Below are 26733 nucleotides of genomic sequence, written 5' to 3' on the forward strand. Positions count from 1 at the left end.
TTAATTTCTCTCTCCTCTCTCCATCCCTCTCTCTTTCTCTTTCTTCTTTTTTCAAAAATCTACGCTTTGGTGCATGTTGAAAAAGGAAAAAAATATATTATAATAGGAAATATGTTAAATAGATAGTGTTGATGTAGTGTTGAAAAAAATATGAGTAGGTAAAATAAAAAATATGCACTGTTCGCAAGTTTGTTTAGCTAATAACTGGTAAACTTGCTCTAAGAATTCAATACTGGTGTCACAAATATCAATGCACCTTGACGGATAGATATTTATGTACTTTTTATAGATACTAAGATTGTGTTCCAGAAATACAATAAAAACTTATTTTTTGTGTAATAAGAAGGCTTGTTCCGAAAAAATAAGAAGGCTGGTACTTATTTTGGAAGAATTTATATAGGTACCGACCGGCCGGGAAGGGAAATCGTACCGGCGGCCGCGCTAGGCCGTCTCCGGCCACCGGATGGCCGATCCGAGCCGTCTAAAAATTCTATAAAAAAAAAAATAAGGGGGCTTACGCGAGAATCAACGGCATCTGAGGTGTGTAGGGTACTTGATCCGAGCATGCCTTTTCCGTGTAGGGTGCTTAATCATATATACACGGAAAAGGGGTGCTCGGATCAAGCACCCTACACACCTCGGATGCTGTTGATTCCCGCGAAAGCCCTTCGGTTTTTTTTTTATAGAATTTTTGGACGGCTTGGATTGGCTGTCCGGTGGCCGGAGACGGCCCAGCGCAGCCGCCGATACGATTTCCCTCTGCCGGCGCCCATTATCACAGCAACAGTCTTATTTTTTGTATAAGACAACTTCAAGCTCAAAAATCATGTGTTTACGCAAATAATTTTCCTACCACTATGGATCTTGTTTGATAGATCTCATTAAGATCTTTAATACGGTGCAACAAAAATTGAATTTTTTTTCATTTACATTATTTTTGAGTTTGAAAATGTGAAATGAACTTTTTATTTGAATTTTGTGGAATGACCCTTCTTATTTTTGAATGAGAAGTGGCAAAATAAGTACTTATTTTTTAAGAAGGTTTTCGGAAAGAAGCCTAAAAGCATTTCTAACCCTTACTCATTTTTCACCGAGATTTGGGTTAAAAACTTGATTTAAGTAAAGCATCTCCATTGCTAAATTCATATTTTTGCCCAAATTAATTATTGAATGGTGCACTTGTACCTAATTAGAGTGAAAAGATGGCTTGAAAAAAATAGGTAAATGTCTGAGTCTCCTCAAATTTGAGTGAAAAAATTGATAGAACTCAAATATGTAGGAATATAAGTATGACATTGAAGATGAGTTTTTAAGCTTTTTACTCAAATCTTGAGTATTAGTAGTAAAATGGGTAAGGATTGAAGATGCTCTAATGTATACTTTTTGTTGTTATTGAAAGCTGAATGGGCTTTAATTAGCATTTTCATCAATTTATTATGCAAATTTTGAAGGAAAAAAAATTTTATAAAGCATTTTAATGGGTAAATTTCAAATCTAAAGTATAAATTTAAGTAACTTCATTAATGACATGGTTGTAAACTTTGAAAGAAAAAATGACTTTAAAAATTTTGAGTAAAGATTTGAGCCACCCTCAATTTGGTTAAAAATTTGAGTAAAACTCAACTTGACATGAATTTGAATCAAGGGCAGGGTGAGGTTGCGAGGATTTTACTCAGATTTTGGGTAAAATGATTGATTACATATTGCCCCCTCATACTATAACTAATTTTTATTTTACCCCTTTATCTTTAAAAAAAGGGCTGCAATCATTTAGGATCACCTAACCTAGGGCTACTCAACGGATCAATCGAATTGCCGAAATCGACCAATCCGCCCAAGCTGATCTGTCTATGAACCAAAATGAGGTATGTGACGGATGGATGTGGATGGAAAAAATAACAATCTGCCGCGAGTAGATCGAATGCAAATTAGATCTACCCAATCCGCTCAAACCGCCCAATTCACCCAAAATAAAAAATAAAAAAAAATGTGAGAAAGAGTTAAGCCCTTCACAATAAACTATTAGCCCCACCAAAATAGTACTGATGAATTTGATAGTACTCCATATACCATGCTACTTGTTATTGACATATAAACTTCAATGTTATGTCAATACGAAAAATTATTGCCTAGTCTTGGGACAATACGGAATAGTATGATGTTTTATTGTGCTACTATACTTTTAAAATTTTTGGTATTTATAAAAAATAAATTACAGACTTAAATTCGCTCAAACCACATCCAAACTGATTCGATCGAATAACGCTCATGGACGGGTGGTGGATGAGGTAAGTATGAATGTGTGTTTTGCTCTCTGATTTTTAGGTTTCAAAGAGCTTTTTAAGGTAGATATGAACAGGCTTTATTTTAAAAAATGTTACTTGAGTAATGTAACATTTTTACAGATGCAAAGTTTTGGAAGCTTTTTAGATTTTTTCGAAAGACTTAGGTTGTTTCAAATCTGCCCAAACTGACCAAGCCAAATCGCCTAAACCGCAAACCAAACAGATCAAACTGTGAAATACTCACGGACGGTTTCGGATGGAAAAAACAACAATTTGGCGGATGCAAATCCGCCTAGGAACCGAATCGATCCGCCCAAAACCAAATCACGAACAACCCTAACCTAACCCCTTCAGTTAACCTTCTGTATAGCTTATTGCCTATAAACTCTCATGTGGCATGCACATGACCCGTAATATTCCTATGCTAGCTAGCTTTCATTTAACAAAAAATCTAATTTCTACTAGGCCATGTGATCTTAGTATTCTAGCTAGATTCGCCTTTGAACAAAACCCCATGCCCTCACACCCACCCGTGAAAGTGGCTCGACCAACCAAGCTAAGTCAAGCCAAGCTCTAATTTGTTGGTCGTCTAAATCTCACGAATAGATCGCTACCTGTAAACATATTTTGAATACATTCATCTCGATCAAATTTTGAAAAGAGTTCGCCGAGATTGCTCGTTGTTATGGTGGTGGGTCAGTTGCAACGGTCAACAAGAGGGATGGGTCAATAAAATGTAGTAATCAAGGGCGAATATGATTTCGCTTACATGGATTTTCGCATCAATTTGAAGCATTAGGCCAAGTGTCTTGACATTATCAGTTCATTGAGGCTCTAAGGGCATGTACACCAGATTAGCAAAAACATCCTTTATAGTCATTTTACCTATTCAAAACACCAAAAGTGCCTACAGCAGTCTAGCAAAACACAGAGCTATTTTTCCTTTCCCAAAAATCCTCTCCAAAACTACCGAGCAACTATTCATCAACAAACCATTAGTATAATAATTCTTCCTCTCTCTCCTCCCTACCACTACCTCATTTTTGGATGGTGTAGATAAAGTACAGAGACTGGTGCAATTTGAGAGGAAAAGATAGATAGGTAAAGTAAAAAAATCTATTGTTCATAGTCATTTTTGCTCACAACTGATGTACATGCTCTAAGCAAGGGTTTCGACTGTAAGCCATTCAGGCTCCGTTCCATTAAAGTTTTTATTTTGTAAGTACTTATCAGTTCATTAAAATGTTTCCTTAGTCAAACGAGGACTTAGGAAACTAGAGGGAAGCCCCTCAAAGCACCTAAACGGTGCCGTCCCAAAGGTCAACACACTCTCCCATCTTAAAGGGACCACAGAGTTACCCAATCCAAGTTCACACTAGTGGCAGATTAGGCTACTGCCAATGGGGGCACGGGCCCCACTGCAGATTTTGAAGGTTTTTTTTTTTTTTTCCCTCTAAAGAATTTATCTCATGAGTCATGACTAAACTACCTTAAACTAAACTACAATTCATTTCCTCCCCACAAACAGAGAATATAAGGCTTGAGAAGTTTAAAATGTGATACTCAATGCTCCTATCATGTGTGGCCGTTGTAGTACTTGAGCAGCTTCAATGCTGGTTGCCGGAACTTGACAACGAAACTATTATGAAAAGCTTTCGTAACATGAAAAACTCGTCGTCATCTATTATACGGTCTTCCTTTAGTAACTTTTGTTCATAACTATGATAGTTTTGTTACAGTAGTATTTTTGCTAATTTTTCTACAAAGGAAGTTCAAATTGACGTATCATTTGTTACAGAATTTTTTTTCTTGAGTTTGTGTTTTCATTGTGCCTCCACTACTCGTTATTCCTGGCTACGCCACTGGTTCACACACTTAATTTTGGACTCCACATAATTGTGTGGTGATAGAGAAACTTGGGACACTACGTGGCGTGGTCCAAGACACTAACTAATTTTGTCTTTGCTGCGTTTGGCATAACCTATATGAGGCTTTCCGTTCGTCATTTTTATATTGTAGATTTGCAAGATTTTTGAAGAAATTATTCGTCTTGACGGGAAAGGATTAAAAAATTAAAAAGTGTAAATAAAACATCCAAAGTTTAATAAAGACAAAAATTCGAAAAACACAATTTTAAGGTCTTTTTTTTGTGCGGCTTTTTTCAAATTTGTTTCATAGTTTTATGATTTTTTGATTCCTTTGTCTCAATCTTAAACATTTGGAAAATAAGCTAATTAAAAATAGTACTAAACTCCAAAAAATAGTCTCTCTTTTAGAAAATAATTGATTCTTGGGCACATTTTTCTTTGTGCTAGGCATTACTGTACTATGTTTGATAGGGAGGATGGCAACCAATTGGATGGTCATGCTTAGAAGGTCGATCGAATGCTGCCAAGGAAGGAGCCCAAGTAGTGCCAATTTGGAAGTCATGATCCATGATATTTCAGCTTTAGCTAGTAATTTACATTCAATTTTTTTTAAAATTTTATTCCTCGTAATTGTAATAGGGTGGCTGATTTAACAGCCAAATTCACCTTATCTCTTTCTTCTCCGCTGACTTGGGACAGGAATTTCCCTACTTGGGCTCAGTTGGAGGTCTCCTTGGATGTTCTTCAATTTGAATACAAGTATCAACCCTACTGACTTGAAAAAAAAAATAAGAAAAGAAACAAGAGGGCTATTTGTATTCACCGCTCAAATCACTTCTTATAATCGCTTGAAAGAGGAAATTTAGTCTGAAAACTAAAGTAACTAGAGCATCTCCAATGACTTACAAGTGAAATGGCTAGTTATTGACATTATTTGCGGACGAATAATGATAATCCATAATATTTTTACAAGTTTCTCCAATGACGCAAAAAACAATCTCTTATGTCCTTCGCAATAGTTAAATTTGAATTATAGACATTATTTGCTGTTTGTATAGTGCAATTTTTTTTTGAAGAGCTTTTGTATAACGCATATCGCTCCCTTAGTCATATCGCTCCCTTGTGCAAGAACCCTTTATCATGGGCTGCAGTATGATCATTACTCTATTTGAATCCTAGTTCCGGAATTTCTACGCGAATTAAGATTGACACGAATTAAGATCTAGAAAATGAAGTTTTTCAATCACTGACTCAAACCCATTGTCGAATCCTAGTCAACGGAATATGGAGGTACTTATGGCAAAAGGGGCCAATTAGTGTGCTTTATGAAGTAGTAGCATTCCTAAAAGAAACTAATCGAGTTCAAGCTTATGCTTCTTCATGTCATAATATAAGGGTGGGAAATTCAAATTTGAAAGCATATACAATAATATCCCATGTCACAATCTCACAATGTGAAGATTTTGCAACCAGTAATGTCTCGGTGAACAAATTTAGGTACTGATTTAGATCTCCAAAAATCTGCAGATATGCACAAGAGAAATGTTATCCCCACCTCAAGTACCATCAGATGCGTTAGCTCCACATTCATATGCATAACCAATACATTTGTGACGGATCATGTGGTGTTCAACCGTTGGTACCAATTTTGATACCACAAACAATCTTGGTTCGTCTGAATGGTACGCAAATTTGGTCACCATAATCCAGTTTCATTAAGTATGATGCAATCAGAGTTTGGTTCTATATATCTCTGACAACCTGGAGAGCAATTCTCCACTTGAAATGTAGGAAAACACATTCAGTATATACAACTCTTTACCGAATGTGGGGATGTAAAGGCAGCCACAAATGAACACAAGATGTAGCAAATGGTTTGAGAGAGGTAATTAAACTTTCGAGAAACATAGTATCACACAGTGCATTAAAGCAAGATAATGTAATAAGAAATTCAGAGCTTGGAAAAGCCCATAAACTATAAACACAGTAATGCTGAGAGATTCAACTCTAACTGTCGGCTTGATTCCTTCTCAACTCTTGGACATTATATATGATATGCTGGGCAAAATACTTACACATCTCCAGTGATCATTTGTTAAAGAGACGCTTTTCGGGAAAAAGTAAGTTTATTATTTACATACAGCATACAAAATACATAATACAGAACATAAATTCATGGCCATTATTACAGTACTCGGCTGATAAATAGAAGGAAACAACACTAAAGTATACAATACATTTCTTCGATATCTAGACCCCAGGATACCCAGCAAAACTATTTACCACTAACCATGAGAAAGAAAATTATAGAATATGCAACAACAATTTATGTACATTTTGGAGTTGTGTGCATACCTATCAACCTCCCATGCTGCAGGACAGGCGAGAATGCAGGCCATCAGAGTCTTCTTTGGCATAGTCGCTTGACGCAAGCAAATTCACCTGCATATTTCAAACTTCAGCTAGTTGAAAGATTCAAAAGAAGATTGAAAAATCAACTCCACAAAGAAGAGGGCAAACAAAAAAAGGCGAAGGCAAAGAATTACCTTAACAATTTCGGAGTTTGAACTGGGACGTATATAGGCTGCTAAAATACTCATATTAAAGTCCTGGGTATAAAAAATAGGAAGCAAATAATCACTAAAGATCAAGAAAAGAAGGAATTTCTTGGCATATAAAGCTCTAAGATGCATATAGACATTTGGTTTATCAATGAAACTGAAAATACACTCCTGGGAAATTGTCTCTTCATTTTTGTGGTAAGTGGTTATCCACTTTCAAGACAACATTAAAGTTAACCCAACAGTAGTTTGAAATTAGAAAAATAATTAAGTGGCTGTTCTTATATCATCTAAGCCGAAATAATCTAAACCAAAGGAGCAGTTCGGCTATTTTATCTTCGCATACCCATCATGCACGTCCGCATATTTATACAGGTTCATTATTTACTATTCTTCGATAGCTACAAGTGTGCACATATGCATTTAAGGAAAAACCTAGACTACAGTCTTTTCTGGTCATCTTCCTCCTTAATAACCTAGTAGAGAGACCTACACCTAGAATCCTCTGTAAGTAATCGCAAATAAACTAATCAAAAGAATGCCCAAAAATGGATGAACTGTACCAGATACCATTTCAATGCCCTAAAGAGACCCAATATCCAAATATAAAAAGGTAAAGAAAATAGAAAAAGACAGGTCAAGTTTCAAGTATATAAAAAATCAAACATCCGTGGAGTAGAAAAACAACGAATCGTGAAAAGACACTTTTAAGTTCTACGATAGGCAATAAGCCAATTTTATATAATCCCCAGTTGTGGCTGATGAAGGCTTAGTGTTCTGTGGACAAAAAAGAGGTAAAAGTTGCAGAAAATGGTATGAAACAAAAGCTGAATAATACATCTTTAAACGTAATATATATCACCAACATCATCAACTAGGAGAAAATTACCTATGAAGTATGAACCATGAAACGAGGCTAGTTCCTTGGAAAATCACATTAAGTTTTGACTATGTTCAAGACAACCATTTGTATTAACCATCACCATTTTGGATGTTGACACTTCCAAGAGGAGCAATATCTTGAGTCAAACGCAAGGAGGTAGAACTCTCATACAAAACATCTTATTCGGAAAAACCATTAACGAGAGACAAAAATGGCCTTTGATCAGAGCAGAGTAATCACCAACCAGTATAAATACAAGCAACAAAGTTTTTGTGCTTCAATAAGTAAATCCATGGAATGGTTTGTGAAAATCCCATCATTCTCAAATCTGTAGCACCTACTACTGGTGCAAGGATTGGCAGTAAATGGAAATGAGGAAATAGAGCAGCAACCACTTCTTGCAAGAAGTACTAGATGAAATTGGGTGGGAGAAGGAGCGGAAGGTAAGGTAAAAAGAAGAAGCACAAGAAAAAAGAAATAAAACTATGTCCGGCAATTTCCTCCTCTAAATATGCAAATCATGGGATGAACTGGACTTCCTTTCACTATATCGCTTTAAAATTTGAAGAAAAGAAAAACCAGAGAGCCTAACAAAGTACAGAACTCACCCTGAAAGGATCACCCCTCAAAGACTGCACAAACATCGAAGCCTCTGCCCCTTTACCCTGCATAACAGCAAAAATACAATCTTTGTAACTGCAGAAATGGTAATGATTTGGACAACAGATCAATATTACACAATATATGGGAGCAAAGTAACATCTAGAATCAACAACTAATCTGATATCCCACCATTTTAATAACATATACTCCATGCAAATGAATTTCCTTATTAATATCAGCACCTCTCTCTCTCTCTCTCTGATATCCCACCATTTTAATAACATATACTCCATGCAAATGACTTTCCTTGTTAATATCAGCACCTCTCTCTCTCTCTCTCTCTCTCTCTCTCTCTCTCTCATGAGCGCACGTTTGTTCATTGGAACGCACGTGCAAGGAAAATAAGGAGATCCCAAGAACCTTAGAGAAAGGAAACTCAATGGGCTCTGCAGAGAAATATTAATAAAATAGCCACATACATTTAGGTGCCACTGCTCGCATCCACCCTTTTGCACTCCCTTTTTTTAGCAGGATCCCTTATCCTGCATTTCCGATGAAAACCTATAAAGTAGCTAGCAATTTCCAAGGGAATTCATGTCTTCAGTTCCACAATGATTTACCCATCTTCATACTTCCAGATGTAGTCCTTCAGCAATTTTTTTTTTTTTTTTTTGTGAGCAAGTAATTTATTAACAGAAAGGCATAAAGGGAATGCTGCCCGTATACAAGAAAGGCCACAAGACAAAAAGGCCCTATACACTCTCCTAAGAAGCTCAAACCATTCTAAAAATTGGGCAATAGAACCAAAAAAAAATTAATTCTAAACAAAGGCTTTTCGACCCCTTCAAAACATCTCAAGTTTCCTTCCCGCCATAAAACCCACATCAAACAAAGCGGAATCAAGGCCCAAACACGCAAAATTGATAAACATTTGAGATTCTTTTTTCTCATGAATATCAACCTTGATTAACTATTTAGATTGTTCATCCATTTTAATAGCAAGATGACATAGTCTCTTGGTAGATTAATGTCCTCATAGAATATGTGGTGATCTGAGAAGCACAGACACGTTTACCAGCCTCACACATCCGTGTCCGACACGTGTCGGTCACGGACCCAACATGACACTCTCCGGACACGTGTTAGACATGCCTAAATATGTCTAATGTATATATTCTATATCTTTTACTCGGACACATTGAGGATTCTCTAGGACACGTTGGGATACTCTTGGGACATGCTAAGGACACATTAGGAAGTTACACTATGTAATTCCTATACCTCCATAGATGCATAGTTCATGAAAACTTATACAGGGACCGTGGATTTGTATCATCATAGTATTAATCTTAATTTGAAATCGACGTGTTGCCAATGTGTCCGTGTCCTAGCTTTTTTACGAAATGAAGTGCCCATGTCATGTCTATATACCGTGTCCTTGTCCGTGCTTCTTAGGTGGAGGTCATAAGAAGGTGGATAATCCACAGATTGCATGGCCACATAGTTTCTTAAGACCTTGAAGGTTGCTTTTCTCATATCTGGGTTCCATCTTTTGAATGAACTCAGCAATGGTAGTTAAGATCACGTACAGAAAGCATTGCAAGAGTGCCCCTTGTCCCTCTTTTAGTAAGAGTTTCTTCCCCATTTTTTTTTCCTTCTTAAATATTATGGGAAACTCGTCCTAGAGCGCAGAGCAAGCAAACTGAATGTTACTCCATTAGAGCTCTTGTTCATGGTCATCACTTGAGCTCCCATTTCTGAGCTTCCTGCATTGTTGTATGTTTTAGGCCCTCACTGCTGGAAGCCTGGAAATATACTTTACCGTATGGTACTATACTAGGCAGTTATCCTTGTTCCACATATTGTACTTATTAGAAGGGTTCCCCAGAAAACAATTGAGCATTGAATTAAAATGGAGAAAGTTTGAGACACTTGTCGTTAGGAGCTCTGGCTGAGAAACATGGTTTCTCTAAATGGCGACATTCCAAGGATTAAAGAAGCAATGAGACAGAAGGATTGCTTGGCAAGAGGAGTCTAAAGTTGATGCTTGAAAAGAGCAACGATTATTACACTACAGAATGCATAGCGCACTAAGACCATTTGTATGGATAAAAGTCACAAAGGTCATAATGCAACTTACATAAGCCATAAAATAGTTATAGGAACTGCACATCACTTTCATTTGATACTGCACCACAACAGCATTTGCAGATACTTTCACCTCTAGCCATCTACAAAAAAGTTCTAGTAACTAAACCACGATAGCCTTTGCAATTCCCAATAACTATAAGCTAGCTGTCCAGACTAAACTTTTCACACTGCACAAATACTTCCATGACATGGCACCGGACACCACACTAATTAGATGGTTCACTTCACTAAAAAATACCTGCTTTAAAGAAATCTCATTATTCAACAGTATGGTGTAGCTTAACTCATTTTCACTATCCAATTTCTGCTAATTCCAACAATCTCTTCTTTTACCCATGTTTTGCAGGACTCTGCAAGGAACTACCACTAAGTACATCAAATTTATGACATGCAACATCTAGACACAACTGCTCCATTTGCTTTGTTTTGTTTTTGAAATACCCAACCATGCACTCCACAATGCCTAGAGCACGAAAAGAGCCACAATATGAAAGCTAAATAATAGAGACAAATTGTGATACAATTTTCATTTCTTCCTATGCTTACAAGCAATATAAAACCACAAAAAGTTAACCACCTAATTAAATTTGGCAACCCAAATGCTCATGGAATCCCTTTTCAACTTGTGGGAACATAAATGGAACATCTTTCTTGTATTCCAGTGCTATTTGGATGTCTATTACAAGACATCATATTTTCCATATCATGCCACACTAAAAAGTGGTAAACAATAAAACAAAAGATGGCAGAGCAGGGATATTTTGATGTTCCACAACCAAATGAAATTACCATACGAAGTTTGAAAGAAACACCTTTTTTATTCACTTTGGAAAACAAAAGGAGGAGATTTTTTTCATTTGTGCATTTAAGCATGCAATATATGCAGCCATGTTTAGACTGTATACATTGTTGGGTGCATTTTCCTAACAATTTAAACTTTTGGGACAATTGGTAACTTAACATGGTATGGGAACTTAGGTTGTGATAGGTCTTGAGTCAAGCCTCTTTGCCTACATTTATTCCCGTTTGCATCATACTTCTCCCCTTTGCATTCTTTTATTATATGTATGAATGTTTGTATCTCCAAGCCCAAGATGGATTGCACGTGAGGGAGGGTGTCAGATAGCTTGATATAAATTGTTGAACCCATTTCCCAACAGCTCTTTTGGGACAATTGGTAACTTAATAGAGACATGAGATGATCTTTCATTCATCATCCAATAGCACAGTTACACATGGACGTGCAACTCAAGAGGAACAAGAAGATTTACCTCCAATGATAAATCCCTCAGGCGTCTTCCAGTTTGAGCACAACAAACACGTACTACATTTTCATCACAGCTTCCACTGATGACATAGTCTCTTCCATTCATGTAATAAGAACGAGTGTAATTTTGTGAGCTTCCTGTTGAAACTATGTTAAAGTCCAGATGAAGCCTCCCATCAGCAGCCAAAAGTTGTTTAACCTGATAACAACTGGAAGTTAATAAATAATAATAATTGACGGCATGAGGCAACACATCATGGTTACACTTGTGCTAAATATCCCAAGTGTCCATCGAGCTTAGCACATTCAATCCAATAAAAAAAAATCATTTTCTAACCCTGAAGAGTAAATGATTTCCACTGGAGATTCAAATTCAAAAAGCATACATAGAAATGACAATTGATGCTAAAAAAAGAAAAGAAACAGAGAACGAAAGAATGGGGGAAAATAACAAGTGGTGATAAAGACAGAGAAAAAAGATGCAAGCTACTATATCCAATTATCCCATCAACGGGGTCATCGTGATTGGTATATGAGGATTAGATGCGAACAATGTAAACTCATGCAGTTGATTCTCAGTTCTCTTAAAATTACCTCATTGTCAACGGCTGACACAAGAAGATAGTGGTCATCAGGGGAAAAGCATACCATCACATTTCCTCGCGAGCTTGCAGCCGTATAGCAAGGGAAAATTGGTTTTTGTCTCAGATCCCACATCTTAACATCCTGATCGAAGGATGACGTAGCAAAAATGGAAGGAGAATGGTTTGCAAACTTAACAACATTAATGTGCTCTCGGTGCATGTCAACGAACACTTGCAAGCGTCTTCCACAGCCAATGTCATACAAAGCAACGTTTTTCGAGTACCCACTTGCGAGAAACCATTCATCCGTTGAGTTTACATGAACAGATGTCAACTGATCAAACTCATCAAAGGTAACAGAATGGGCACTGGAATTGGTTCCCTTGTTTCTTGAAGAAATAGGCTTGATGTCGCACAATTTTAGCGAACCATTGTCCGAACCAGCAATGAGCTGCAATTGATCAACAGAAAAGATAAAGTATACAAAATGAAACTTGAAGTCAACAACAGCAAGGCAAGTACGGATGTCGTTGTATTAATCTGATTCTATCATGAATTAACAAATTTGAATATCCACAAAAAATCCGTCTTCAGAGGGGAATTTTGATCTTAAGTTCATGTCAGGAATATAAAGGCATAAGACTAACTGCATTGGTACTGAAACATTTGTTATGCCAATCACTCCCTTAAGTGATGGGATTTCCCTCTATTTTGCAAGTTTCTTTTTCTAACAAAATCATTGGCCCAACCATTTTTCCATTACATCAAGTTCCATTAAGACAGCCCTGCTTATTGATTCCAACTGAAAAGTCTCTAGAGGTAACTGGTAGACTTTTCTTCCACAAGGTTCATATTCCTATTAGAAGCCGCCAAAAAGCGGCACAAACTGTGTTGGCACTGGGGACCTTAGCTGGAATTGATTAAGACCTAGATGAACATGATACCAGCCGAGAAAATTAACTCAAGTAGCCTCTCACCAGTAGCTATCTTCCATATCCTCAGCAATGTGCATGTTGATTGGACCTCACAAATTTTATCTCAGTTTTTGCGTTTATGCTACCTTTGAGAAAAGATCAAAATGAACAAGCTATTTTCCCGTGGAACATAATTCAGCTGGGGTTTACAGATTGTGTGTGTGCATGTGCGTGGAAACCAAGCTATCACATTCTTGAACCTATCATGTGATGCTTTAAATAACCCTGCACTCGAGACATAAGATGATTGTTTCATACGTGCCAAATGTGTATTTGCATTATTTTGATGGACAGAAGAATTAGGGGAAAAGGGAAAACTACACTAACAAATAATTAAACTTGGGTTATTGAAGAGCGAAGTCGAACCCATAGGGACTTGTGCTTTTTATAGGAAAAACGTACTAATTGAACTTAGGTTAACAAATTTGTGATTTTTTCTCTAAACTAAAAATTAAACTAGCAATGGGAAAAACAAATAACAAAGAATTAAATTATCACGGAAGAGTAAGTAGAGATTACCAATTGAGAAAAGCAACTAAGGTTTCGGAATCCAAACCCATGACCATTTATCAATCAATCTTATGCAATGTGGTGGCGAACCAATACAAGTTTAACTTCCGTTGATTGGATACAGTTTGAAAGATACCATACCTTGGATGGATACTTTTTGAGCCAGCATAGTCCCAGCACACTATTCATTCCTCTCAGTGATGGGATGTAACTAACAATTTTTCCATTTTCATGATTGATGACAACTACTTCCCCATCCAAAGTACCAAAAGCCATAAGACTCGAGTCAGAAGGATGGTATTCAAATTGCCGTGGACGGAAACTTCTGCTTTCATCTCCTGAAATAGAAAGCGGATGCAAGAGAGGCCAAGCAGAAGAACCAACTTTTGCAGCGGAAAGTGACCTGGAAAAGAAACATTGAGACTTTGCCGAAACATACAATGGCTTCCGCCTCCAATTTTGTGAGTTTGAACAGCTAGCTCTAATTTCACGCTTATGCAAGATACTAACAACACTCTCCTTATTCTTCCTCCTGTATGGAAGGTACTCAAAGTGTTGTGAAAAGATACCATTGGCTCTCTCTTTATCAGTTTTTTCAATGGACAAGTTATCGAGAACTTTCAAACTGGGTAGTGAAGCTACCATGTACTCTCTGTAATGTTTCTCATAGCATATTGGTGAAGGATGACACGCAATATACTTCTTTGGCACTGTAGATGTGGTGTGTCTAGAGTTGGAGGACTTTGGGGAGGACCCATCCTCATCTTGCATTGCCAACGTCCCAAAAGAGATCTGCCATGACAAATCCAGAAGTTGCATTACCAAGTACTAAGCACTATTGAGAACTATTAAATCACCAATTGCCCCCAAAGCATTACGAAATAGACCTAACAATGCCTATCTGCTTGCCAACATCCTCTCTCAGGTGCAACCTTTCTTGCACGTGTAGATGCAAACATCCGTGCATAGAGAGAAGCAGGATGCAAATAGAGAAGGAAAAGAAGACTGGATAGACTTGAATCCAAAACCTTGTAGAACCTAAAATTCTGATGCCATAATAAATCACCAATTATAACAAAAGCTAAGTTGTTAGGAAATGAGGCCAACAACGTATATCAAGCTATCCAAAAATCCTACACAGGAGAAGGAGGTTGTTGGACACCACAAGCACACATGTGAAGACATAGTTTCTTTAGAACAGAGTAAGTAATGCAGGAAAACGTCCAACAAAGAATCAATGCCAAAAAAATAGATGAGTTCAAGAAACATAACCATTCTCGAATCCAATAAATAATCTTCCACATGCTACAACATAAATCTGTTTCAATGAATGTTGTACCCCTTTTGTACCCACTACCCAGCTTTACAAAAGGGGTACAATTTGTGGCGGCATTCAACGTTTTCATGTCAAATCATTACGAACCAAATGTATGATTACATATGTTTACCTCAGTTTGCAAATCAACCAACCCATTCCACTGAGGAATGACATCAGAATATGCACCCAACATGCTAGTTTCCCTTGGGTGATTTGTAAAATCCACTTCACTATCATCTGATGTATCCTCATAACCGCTTTCAACTTCATCGAACAAATCAGCCTCTTCCGAGTTTAGATAGTGATAATAATCTTCATCAAAAGAGGATGGTGCTCCAACACGAATTTCACTGTCCATCTGAACTGAATCAATACTCTTCCCACCAGTTGAACCAGGACAAGGCCCTGTGTCATCACAACACAAGCATTTCTGAAAGCGGAGTTCCACCAAAGAAGGAAGCTTCAACAGTGCAGAACTAGTTGTCCAGAGATTTGCGATTCTTGTCTCACATAATGAAAGGCAGTTCAGATTTGGCATACAAGTAAAACAATCCTTCCGCAAACTTGTCAGCGAGCTGCTGAAATCGAGGTTAAGGGAGCGTAAATGAATGAACTTCCCAACCATATTGAGCTTCCGGAAATGGGAGGGCCTCAAGTTTAACACTTGGCATGTCAAACCTCTTTGAGAAAGATCCCTAAAGATGATGGAAAAACAATTAGTGATCATCACACTAGTACATAGAACCATGATCTAAGAAATGTAAGATGCCTTAAAATGCAGACTACCAAATTCTAGAACAGAATAAAACCCTAAGCCTGCAAAGTAACTGTAAAGTGCTCCACAAAGAAACTAACACATCAGAACCTCTACGCACTTGCAAGATGCCAACTGGTTAACTATTCCATGACCTGGAAACTGAGAGTCATTAGAAACTTAGAATAGCAAAAGTAAAAAAGGTTTTTTCACTTTGGACACCAGCATATTAATCATTCTATTTCATTCTCTGTGGAATATCTCAATAAGAAATCCATAATTTTCAGTTCAGTAATAACCACCAAATGAGTGACAATAATGTAATTTTTTGGTAAGTAAAAATATTATCCCCACAACAATAATGCAGATAACAACTCCAGTTAACTTTCTTTAATATAGTATTGAAATGTTATAAAGCAATGAATGTCCACTTAAGCACCACCACATACCGCAAAAATTCCTTCCCAAAGGATGCATCCCTGATATTGACAACTCTAAGTTTTTGATTGATAGCTCGCAACAACAACAAAACATATTCTCCATTCAAGTCACAGGACGAATAATGAAATATATCAACTGCATCAATATCAGAAGTGCCGATTTCCATAAACATATCGAGAAGTGGAAGGAAATCAGCATCTTTCAAGTCATCCAAGAAAACCACAAGGCTGCAAAGCTGGCGGCCGACTTTCTTAGCTTCAGCCTGACTAAGAAAACAGCTTATGTTAGGAAACTAAACATAGTGATACTGATGCTATAGAAAAACAAATAAATAAGAGAACTGTTGTAGTTTTTACGATATCCAGAAAGACCAGAACCAAAACTTCCAAAGTATGCGCGCACACACAGAGAAAGTTAACGCTCAGGAATAACTTGTTTGTTGGATGCAAGTACCAGGACAGATTTGAGAGAGAGTGGACCATTTGATTGATCACTGAAATTTTCCACACACACTACTGCTGACCACAGGTATCTACAATTAGAATAGGATTCAAGAAACTGTTGTATTGACTGTTTTAATTTCATCTATGACTTCCAATTCTAAGTTCTAACTAAACAAAATTGACCAATTTCAAAAGGGGAAAATGCTGTACAAACCTTCGAAATTCCATCCTAACGTCTTTTATTTCTATTTTATTGTTTCTTCGTAAGCCGTTTTCATGAACTTCTCTAGGTGACCAAGACCAACAAGAACAACCAAATTAATAAAAAACTAACAATCATCAGTAGTAGCAGCGAACGATGATGAGACAAGAGGACCATTAATTGCCAGAAGCACAACAATGTGAATCACCAGGGACCCAATGCACACTTATCCACATAACCACGCTCTTACTGCTTAGTCCTCTAATGGAAATCCTTCCCTTTTATTTCGGAACATCAGAAAAATCAAAAGACCTCTTTCTTTTGGTTGCAAAGGCGCAATGAGCTATGAAATGCCAATTTTACTTTTGCAGTAAAATCACTCCTGGACTAAGGACTAATATACACCCAAACTTTTCCAGACAAGACTAATTCAATCTCAATTCAACGCAAAAACTACAAATTAGAATTGGGAAGAAAGTATAGTAATGCAAAAGAATATTGCCAAGAAATGGTTGAGGAAGACAAAGAAAGATGTTACAGTCACAAACCTTGAAGAAAGCTGACAAAAGAGCTTTATTAGGCACCACACCATGCCTCCAACAACAGTCATTGTACCTGGAATGAAGACCACAAACTAAAGCTATTTGGGGAATCATTGACTTAAAATAGCAATCTAGAAAAAAAAAACACGAGAGGTTATATACGCTATTCAAGAAAAGGGCATCCTGGGAGCAACAGAACGGTTACCAAAAGTGACCTAGCGGTCACAGCTTGAGTGGCGGGAACAGCCTTTCCGCTTGCAGGGTTAGGCTGCAATCTGCATACATCCAACCCTTACCAGACCTACAGTAGCGGGAGCCTTGTGCATTGGATAGCCTTTTTATTTTCATTTATTCAAGATGTCAACGCCGATATAAAAATTACTAAACCCCTTTCTCAGCTATAAAAAAAAATATCTATAACATGTTCAGAATTTTCCTTCGTTTCTTTCTGTCTACAACATTAGGAATAAACCGCAATGTGATCACATGCAGAATTCATCAAACTAGCAATAAGAATTATTTTCCGCCCATTTACTACATCTGAAACTTCAAATTCGTCTCTCTTTATCTTGATTTTCTTTTTCCTACCACTGTGGTAGATGTTTTGTAACCTATCCACTAACAAGAAGATTGGGAATACAAGATATTTTCAGCACCTTGAATATGTCTGGAACTTCAAATTTTCTCTCTTTATCTGAATCTTCTGTTTCGTTCCAAAGTGATCAACGTTTTGTAACTTATCCACTTTAAATTAACATCATCGCCAGTAAGATTTATTTTCAGCTCGTTGAATATGTCTGAAACTTCAAATTTCTCTATCTTTCTATCTTTATCTTAACCTTCCTCTTTCTTCCACTGCCGTCTATGCTTTGTAACTTATCCACTTCAAATTGACAGCAATATTAACAATAAGCAGTGTTCTAAAAGTCAGCCGACTAGCCCACGCCTAGGTGCTAGGCGAAGGTCCAACGCCGAGATTAGGCAGCCTAGTTGCTAAGCGGTTGACTAGTTCGCCTAGGTGCAAGGCGCCCCTTTCCACTGACTAGGGACTAAGCGATTTTTAGAACATTGGCAATAACAATTACGCAAACTCTCTCTCTCTCTCTCTCTCTCTCTCTCTCTCTCTCTCTCTCTCTCTCTCTCTCTCTCTCTCTCTCTCTCTCTCTCTCTCTCTCTCTCTCTCTCTCTCTCTCAAACGCACAGTAATCATTCCTATCAATTTCGTCAAAAAACGCGGAAAACACGACAATGAGGAGCTGTTACCTTTGCTCGAATCCAGGTGGAGACAATGACTGTCTACTCGAACCTGGAACACGATCGGCCATGGCAATGCTCGCGGTTTTCCCTTCCGTTTCTCCTCAGTTAACCCTCATCTCCAACGCATACGTACACACGTAGCACGTGTACCGTGTAGGTACCTATACGCATCTGCAACAACAACAACAGGAGGAGAGAGAATCTTTACACGAGCGATTCACAGGAATTACCAGACCAGATTGCGATTTGGGCGGAAATTCATTGAGCTTTATGACCGACGACCACGTGGCCCTCCCACTTCCTCCTCCTGCTCGCAATTGGGCTCTTGCCTCTTGGGCTATAGACCATAGTGAATATGGGCTTACAAGAGTTATAATGCTCTTGAGCTATAGTGAATATGGGCTTACAACAGTGATAGTGCTCTTGAGCTATAGTGAATATGGGCTTACAACAGTGATAGTGCTCTTGGGCTATAGTGAATATGGGCTTACAAGAGTTATATTGCTCTTGGGCTATAGTGAATATGGGCTTACAAGAGTTATATTATGTGGGCCAGACTCACCCGGACCGTTATAGCATAATGTAGGCTAAATGGGTCCTGTTAACCCTGTGGAAATGCAGAATTTGCGACTGACAGAGGCCCCCAACCACATGTATAGTTACTTGGATAACAAGTCAACTACTCCCTCGATTTCAAATTTTTAGTCGCTCGTTGTATCCTAACCGAATAAAAATTGGTTATAATTTTTAATTGGTAATATTTTTTATATGCAATATGAATCTTATTTAATAGATCTCAATTAATTTTTGTTAACAACGTTTTCAAAATCACCTAAAAGGTTATGGATTACAAGAGATAATCAATTAAAAAGTAGCACAAAATCTCCAAAAAGACAAATAAATTAGGATAGAAGAAGTGTATATTACTTTTCTCGACCTTTTGGCTAAGATCAACTATATATTGTTACTTGTGAGGTCCAAGGAAGAGACGAGATAGTATATATGCTAGTACACGCCATATAAGTTCATACAAATGATTTAAAAATGATTGATAACTTGAAATTTTATAGTTTTAAGAAAAAAATTCAATCAAGGGACTTTTAGGGGCCAATTCATAAAATTTTCCTAAATTAACTTGGAAAACTAGTATAAAATGTTCGAATGTTTATAGTTGTGCAAGGGCCCAGTTACCAGTAGCATTTCGCGTTCGCCACTGATTTAATATGGATTAATGCATTGGATCCTTAAAGTGACTTTGGTACTCTACATTTAGCCATTGGCACTCTATTTTTTTGTCTTTATCCTAAATAAAATTACCAAACTATCTGTTTTTGTTAGTGTTCATCCATTTTCTCACACAGAAGCATATTGTTGTATAATTTCAAATAGAAAAAAAAAATTTGAGTGCTTAGTTCCCGAAACAAAATCACTGGGCTTCTGGCCTAGACCAACTACTCTTTTTCCTTTTGTAGGTCAGTTCCCCAAATTTGTTAAAAAAAATTGCATTAGCTGTACACAAATTGTAGTACATACATCAACTTGGCCCTTTGAAATCAAAAAAAAAATTTATAGTTTTGCCATGAGATTAAAATGCTTTTTCCATTAGCCTTTATATATAGAATCTGAAAACAACTTTACCTTATATTATACTACCTCTTTGCAAGATTCAGAGATCCACAACTTATTGGGGGAGTCGTATTTTACAACTCGATGTGAGTCAATACAGACATTTTCGTTGCGCTCTTTCGTCGTAAAATTAAAATTCTTTAAGAACTTTACAGTATAATTAATCTTTATTTTTCTCTCCAAAGAAGGTCATTAAAAGTCTGTCACAAATTATTACAGTACTACTATTATTAAAGGAACAAAATCAAAGTCTACGAACCTACTCCTATCGAAACAATGGTGGTCCGGTCGAAAACAACTGTACACTTTAAATTTCTACTTTAGTGTCAATAATTCAATTCTTTTTTTTTTTTGGGTAAAAAATAATTCAATTCTTTCTTGTCTTATTTTACTATTGTAACAATATTAATAGTCTAGCTTTGTAGCATTTTGCATTACTCTCCATAATAATTGTCAACGGAAATAAACCCTCTCCACCAACCCTATCTCTATGGAATGATCTAGAAATGGAATTTGGAAATCCTGTGGTGATGATGCCCGCACTACAGGGGTGCAAGGCGGCCGATTCGGCCGTTCATTTCGGCGTCGGATTTTATCTGAGATACTATTGATCCGAATCATTTCATTCTTCGGAATAAAATCTGAGCTGTCTATAGCCGAAATAGATGGCCAAATCGGCTGCCGTAAGAGAAACCATGAGAAATACTACTATTGTACAACTGTTTGGGACTCTCTCAGTACACGTTCGTTCTTGAATCATTATCAATCATTTTCACAGTCATTGGTCTCAACACTTGCCAAACTAACTAAATTCCGGTGTGGTAGCTGGATTGAGCATGGTGACTTTTCTCTTCACCAGAAAGGGAATGGAGGACCGCAAGAGCACTCCACAAGTTATGCCCTTCTCGTGAAAGCTGCAGTGGCTCCAATGGGGTAGAGTGGGGAAGATGATAGCGAAATGGATCTGACTCCACAAAATGCTAGGGTCCAGAGTCCAAAAATACTAACAGCTTCAAATTTAGAAATAAAGTAAAAATTCAAAGAAAAGGAAAAGAGAGTATAAAGTTATAGATATTTTTATGACTTTTCAACTTTATGATAATACTGATTGTGCCCTCTGGCCTTTTCGGTCCCCTTGATGTGCTGGATTAGACAGCCCCAACTTCACAAAAAGGGTAAAAGGCGGTCTGATCTCCTCTGTCATCCGCCGAGGGGATTTTCGAGCGTTGAATTTTGTGTGTTTTTTTTTTTCTGTTTTAAATTTAATAGTCAAAAAATTTATTAATACAGAGGCACATATTTCGGTACAAAAAATCATGTCTCGGGTAAAAGGGGTGACCCATGAAAGTGTCTGATGTTGTGTAGATTTCCTATTTTATGGTTTGTATCATTTTTATCTATATTAAAAAGAGAGCGTTTTTTTTTTACCAACCGAGCATCTTCTCCGGTCATTGAATCATATTTTTTTGTTCAGGTTGTAAGAATTCAGAGAAGAAAAAAACAAATTTGGTCACAGCGATATACATTTAGCGGGTTTAGTGAGTTTGTAGTTGTTAGGGGGGATGCGGGGGGGCTGCTGCCCCAATTTTGGGGCCCATCCCAGTCTCGCTCCGTTAATCTGAATCGTTCACTTTGTAGAGCTCGTCGAGTAGAACAACTATGCAAAAAATCAGCTTAATTGGATATCATTAAATACCTTATCGGAGCCCATATAACTCTCAGTCCATGGGTTACAGTGGATTTGATCCAGTGTTTCGGATCCATTCTTTTTAAGATAAAAAGGTTCCGATCAGGTACTTAATGATATCCAATTAAGCTAATTTTTTGCATAATTGTTCTACTCGACGAGCTCTACAAAGTGAACGATTCAGATCATCGGAGCGAGACCGAGGTGGACCCCAAAATGGGGTGCAGCAGCATGCTGCTGTCCCCTTGGGGACAACAGTCCCCCTCCCTCCGTTAAGGGGAGGGGAGGTCATCACATGAGTAGGGCGGCGTGGGAAATGAACTCAGGCCAAACGAATAGGGCAAAGGATGCTCGATCAACTGAGACACCAAGCACATTCAAACTTCAATAATCCATTTCATTAACAAATCCCCCCTCTCCCTTTCATTTTTAGTAATATCTACTCTCGGGAAGTTGTGGACAATTTCTTGTCCTTACTTTATAGTCAAATTGTTTCCACTAAACTACATGTTGGAAAACTTTTTTGTACTGTTTTGGGCCTTGGATGCAGAGAATGTATTAGGTGTTTTGATTTAGTTGAAAAAATTTAACTAAAGACAATAAATTGTAGGGGGAAAAGAAAGTGAAACAAGGTCTCAATAATCGCAATCATCTCTACTCATATCCTCACGTTTTTGTAATATCACCAACGCTATGTTTCGGGCTTGGCCCATTAGGTGTTTTTGGGTTTTGTCTCATTACGTATTTTTTTTCCACCTAAATTTTAGTTGAATCCCCCTCCTCTCTCTCCCGACTTGATGTACCATAACCAATAACCATTTGTCAAGTTTTCTTCAATAAACTTTTTGCCTATAAAAAAAAAACTCAATCAAAAGCTCAACTTTATGTTGGTCTCTTTTCTGCACTAAACTCGACTAACCCATACACCTTTAAAATCTACGATCATGAATTAAAATGGCTATTGTGTTTGTTTTTTTTGTTGGATGAGCAGCTATGTGAATCGAGGACTGGGGGATTGTGCTATGCAGTTTCGTGTTGCGCAGTCTCCGGCGAGGCTTTTCCAGCATCGGTCCGACGATCGAAGATGTTCACCGCGTAGAGCTCGCTGAGTTCTACATGAGCACCAAAAATCAGCTCGATCAAATATCGTTAAATGCCTCATCGGAACATCTATAACTTGAAAAAAAATGGATTTAGTGATTTTGATCCAGTGTTTCGTATCCATTAGGATTCATTTTTTTTCAAGTTATATATGTTCCGATTAGGCACTTAAAGATATTTGATCGAGCTGATTCTTGGTGCACACGTAGAACTCGACGAGCTCTACGCGGTGAACATCCTCAATCATCAGACTGATGCCGGAATAGCCTCGCCGGAAGCTGCGCAGCACGCTGTGCTGCCCGAAGCTGCACAGCACAGTCCCCCAATCCGTGAATCGATCTTTTTGTTCATCAAGGGAATTTTTGGTTTGGATGTTTATGATTATGGGAAAGTATCAGTGAATTTCGAATTTGAATATGAAAGAAACTGAGATTACTAGTAATTACGGCAATCCCTAGTCCGGTTATATTTTTTAGAAAATCAGTATTAGGTCCATTACTTTTCTCCTACCTACATGGAAAGAAAAAAAAAATACCAATAGTCCTGTTATCGGAAGTCAAATATTCTCTCTGTCCCTTTTTAAGTATTCTTTTTTCGTAATATAAACTTATTAAAGAGACATTATTATTATATCTTTCAAACCAATTTTTATCTCCATTTTCCAAAATTATCCTCCGCTTTTTCTTTTCTTTTTTTTTTGGAAGGCAAAAAAAATTTCATTAATCTTTGAAAATATTACAAAAATTAATAGGAACAAGGAATGATGACATCAAATTCCTAACTCGAGACCCATTAACAAGGAATGTTACAAAGAAATTTTTTTTTTTGATCCGCTCGAAAGCCATTCATAATTAAAAACGCCATACGGCATCTATAAATTTCAATCAAAATCACGAAAAGGGTACTACAGGAATTACCGAAAGGACTAATTGAAGTCTGGGAGCAAGGACATCTTCGCACCGCCACATACTCAAAGGCAGGGTCGGGACACGTGGAGTATGCAACCAGACAAACAATTCCCTTCAAAAATCAAAACCCTAATCGCAGTAATCAAAGCAGCACAGAGAAATCTGTCTTCCCCAATACAGTAATCTAAAGCCAAAACGCCGGCGAAACCGCAAAACAAAAACACAAAGTGTTTTTCCTTTGCCGGTGAGGACGCCACTCCAAAGAGCAAACTCCCACTGGCACGCGGAGTTTTGGCCGCGGAAGGGCAACCGTTGACAGTCCAACGCAGCTCCGAAGCCACGGCGGGCAAACCACTGATCAGAGGCAACAACCAAACCAAACCAGACACAGAAAAACTAGACGCAAAGTTATTTGTCCACCACCGCACCCTCCGGATCTAGGGAAAACCCAGACCGTAAAACAAAAACCGGACTGAAAAAACAGCCGGAGAAACAGGGCTGAAGACAGCCAGAGAAACAAGAAACAAAAAAACACTCCAACCCAACCGCACACCTTATTACTCGCCGCCGCCCCTCGAGAACTTCAGATCTGGGAACTCCGGCTGAGAAGACAGGCAGGGGAGCCCCAAAACGCTGCCAAGGCCGGCGTTAAAACAGCTCCTCGCCCGCTGCTACAACACCGCCGCCCCAAACTGGGGATCTCAGAAAGAGAACGAACGGGATAGAGAGGAGAGGCGAGGAGGGAGGAGGAGGCGTGGTGGCCCCCCCCCCCCCCCCCCCCCCCCGCCCAAAACCAGGTGCTGTAGTCTGAGAAAAACCAGGGGCGAGAGAAAGTTAGAGAGAGAGAGAGAGGTCGGTTTGAGGACCATTGTTTTGGAATGTTATAAAGATTATCCTTCACTTTTACCCATTAACTTTTTAAAAGGATAAAGTGATGATTGAATAAACTTTTACTTATTATTCCGTAATTTTTTAAAATGGACACTTATATATTAAGGGATAACAAAAAGTGAAGTACTATTCTTTAAACTATAGGACATGAATTTTGATGCCATGCACATAATTGTGCACAGTGGGGGAGCTACATGGACCAAACTGTTGAACCAAAACTGCTGGACCAAACTTTTATAGTATTTTTTCTGACAAATTAAAATAAACTCCGCGATAAAGGTTAGTTATATAACTTTAGACTTTCATCGTTATACTTTTATTATGAATAAAATAAAATACAACAAGTAGACTATCATCGGACTATGCCAATGCAAATGAGGCGAGCTTTTTATAGTGTTCCAACTCGGCCCGTTTATTAGATGAGCCTAAGTTCTAGTTCGGCTTGTTTGTAAATAAGTCGAGCCCGGTTCATGTACCAAACAAGCATCTATAAACGAGTTGACCCTGTATAAACAAGTCAAGCTTTAGTAATGTTGAGCCCGACTCATTTACCACACGAGCCTAAAAACTCAAGTTCGAACTTGGCTCATTACTAAAAGAGTTAATCCAAGTCTTAACCAGTCAAGCCTCGAATTGCTTGTGAGTAACTTGGTTTGTTTGCGGCCCTAAATACCGATACTACCAAAAAAAATTATTCAATTAGGTAGGTGCCTCAAGCTCCCTTCTCACCACATATTTTTGTGGAGCCCATCACAAAAAATATGAAGCGCACATAAATATGTAGTAAGAAAAGAGTTGGAACACCCACTTACCATGCCACGATACCGAATAATCACTCCAATGCTGCAATGAAGACGAGAGCACACCACTGAGTAAGGGTCATCATCGGGCCGGGCCGGCCCGCCAAGTCGCTGCTCAAGCCCGCCCACGGGCCGGGCCAACCGGGCTTTTTCTTTTTGGCGGGCCGGGCGGGCCGGGCTACCTACCATAAATTGAAGCCCAAGCCCGGCCCACGGGCTAGCCCAATTGGCGGGCCGGCGGGCCAAAAGCCGGGCGGGCTTAAATTTCCTTGGGTAAAATTAAATCAAGGGAAAAAAAAAAAAAAGGATTTTGTGGGATTTTGGGCTAATAGGCGGGCCCGTTGGCGGGCTTTTGGGCGGGTACCACGGACGGGCTACCGGGCGGGCTCACGGGCCGGGCCTACGGGCGGGCCGAGTAAAAATTCATAGGCCCGAGCCCGCCCATTACAAACTACGGGCTCGGACCGGATAAAAGTCCTGCGGGCTCGGGCCGGGTCGTGGGCTTCGGGCTAAATGATAACCCTTACCACTGAGCTACATCTTTTTCACAGTGTCTCTATCCAGGTGTATGCACATCACGTGCTATGCCGCGTAAATTAAAAGGTTGTCGGATGGGTTGATTTGAAATGGAAAAGGTTCTTGGTTTGGGACCCATAGAAGCCATTCCCTTAGCATCGTGCAGACTCTGACTTTTCACTTTCAGCATTCACATCTCTCTCTGCTCCCTCTCTCTACTCTACGCTAAAGAACATTCACAATATAATAAACAAAATCGAATAATCAAAAGTTGATACATCATTTTTTAATTAGTTATTTAGAGGTTAATAAAATTAATAATGTCAAATTCCACATTATTTACTTTTAGCCCATAATCAAAATGGGTTGGCAAAAATTTAAATCTAACGGTCAGTTTTTTCTTCTTCTCAATCTAATAGTTTACCTTGAATGGTATTCTAGTTAAATAAGTGAAAGTAGAAAGCATTTGTTAAGATTCATAAAGTGATCAGTATTGTTAAATGCGCAACCACTTGCCAAAGTGAAGAGTGAGTTTCACCTACCAATAAAACATTTGCTTTA

At 38.2% G+C, this 26733-nt stretch overlaps 1 protein-coding gene across 6 annotated transcripts; it reads right to left on the reverse strand.

The window, feature by feature from the left end:
• Nucleotides 1–6176: 6176 nt before the first annotated feature.
• LOC131326568 (protein DWD HYPERSENSITIVE TO UV-B 1-like) lies at nucleotides 6177–18898 on the reverse strand. Of its 6 annotated transcripts, XM_058359396.1 has the most exons (11): nucleotides 18650–18895; nucleotides 17393–17459; nucleotides 16208–16461; nucleotides 15135–15699; nucleotides 13828–14478; nucleotides 12213–12653; nucleotides 11623–11817; nucleotides 8206–8262; nucleotides 6700–6762; nucleotides 6509–6595; nucleotides 6177–6428 (listed from the first exon to the last, which is right to left on the reverse strand). In XM_058359396.1, the coding sequence occupies exons 1-10, from the start codon at nucleotides 18709–18711 to the stop codon at nucleotides 6512–6514; spliced, it is 2439 nt and encodes an 812-aa protein (XP_058215379.1). In that variant the 5' UTR covers nucleotides 18712–18895; the 3' UTR covers nucleotides 6177–6428; nucleotides 6509–6511. The 6 variants fall into 6 exon arrangements, with proteins under 6 accessions (XP_058215379.1, XP_058215378.1, XP_058215380.1 ...); XM_058359395.1 differs by having other exon boundaries at nucleotides 6177–6595; nucleotides 18650–18898; XM_058359397.1 differs by having other exon boundaries at nucleotides 6177–6595; nucleotides 16208–16465.
• Nucleotides 18899–26733: the final 7835 nt, after the last annotated feature.

This window comes from Rhododendron vialii, chromosome 5a, assembly GCF_030253575.1.
Source record: "Rhododendron vialii isolate Sample 1 chromosome 5a, ASM3025357v1".
Classification (NCBI taxonomy): domain Eukaryota; kingdom Viridiplantae; phylum Streptophyta; class Magnoliopsida; order Ericales; family Ericaceae; genus Rhododendron; species Rhododendron vialii.

Coding starts and splice junctions, on each gene's coding strand:
- LOC131326568 (XM_058359395.1), bottom strand. CDS start 18,711: ATGGCCGATCGTGTTCCAGGTTCGAGTAGACAGTCATTGTCTCCACCT. Junction 15,700..16,207: donor TTTGGGAAGGAATTTTTGCG/GTATGTGGTGGT, acceptor CATCATCTTTAG/GGATCTTTCTCAAAGAGGTT. Junction 14,479..15,134: donor TGGTTGATTTGCAAACTGAG/GTAAACATATGT, acceptor TTGTCATGGCAG/ATCTCTTTTGGGACGTTGGC.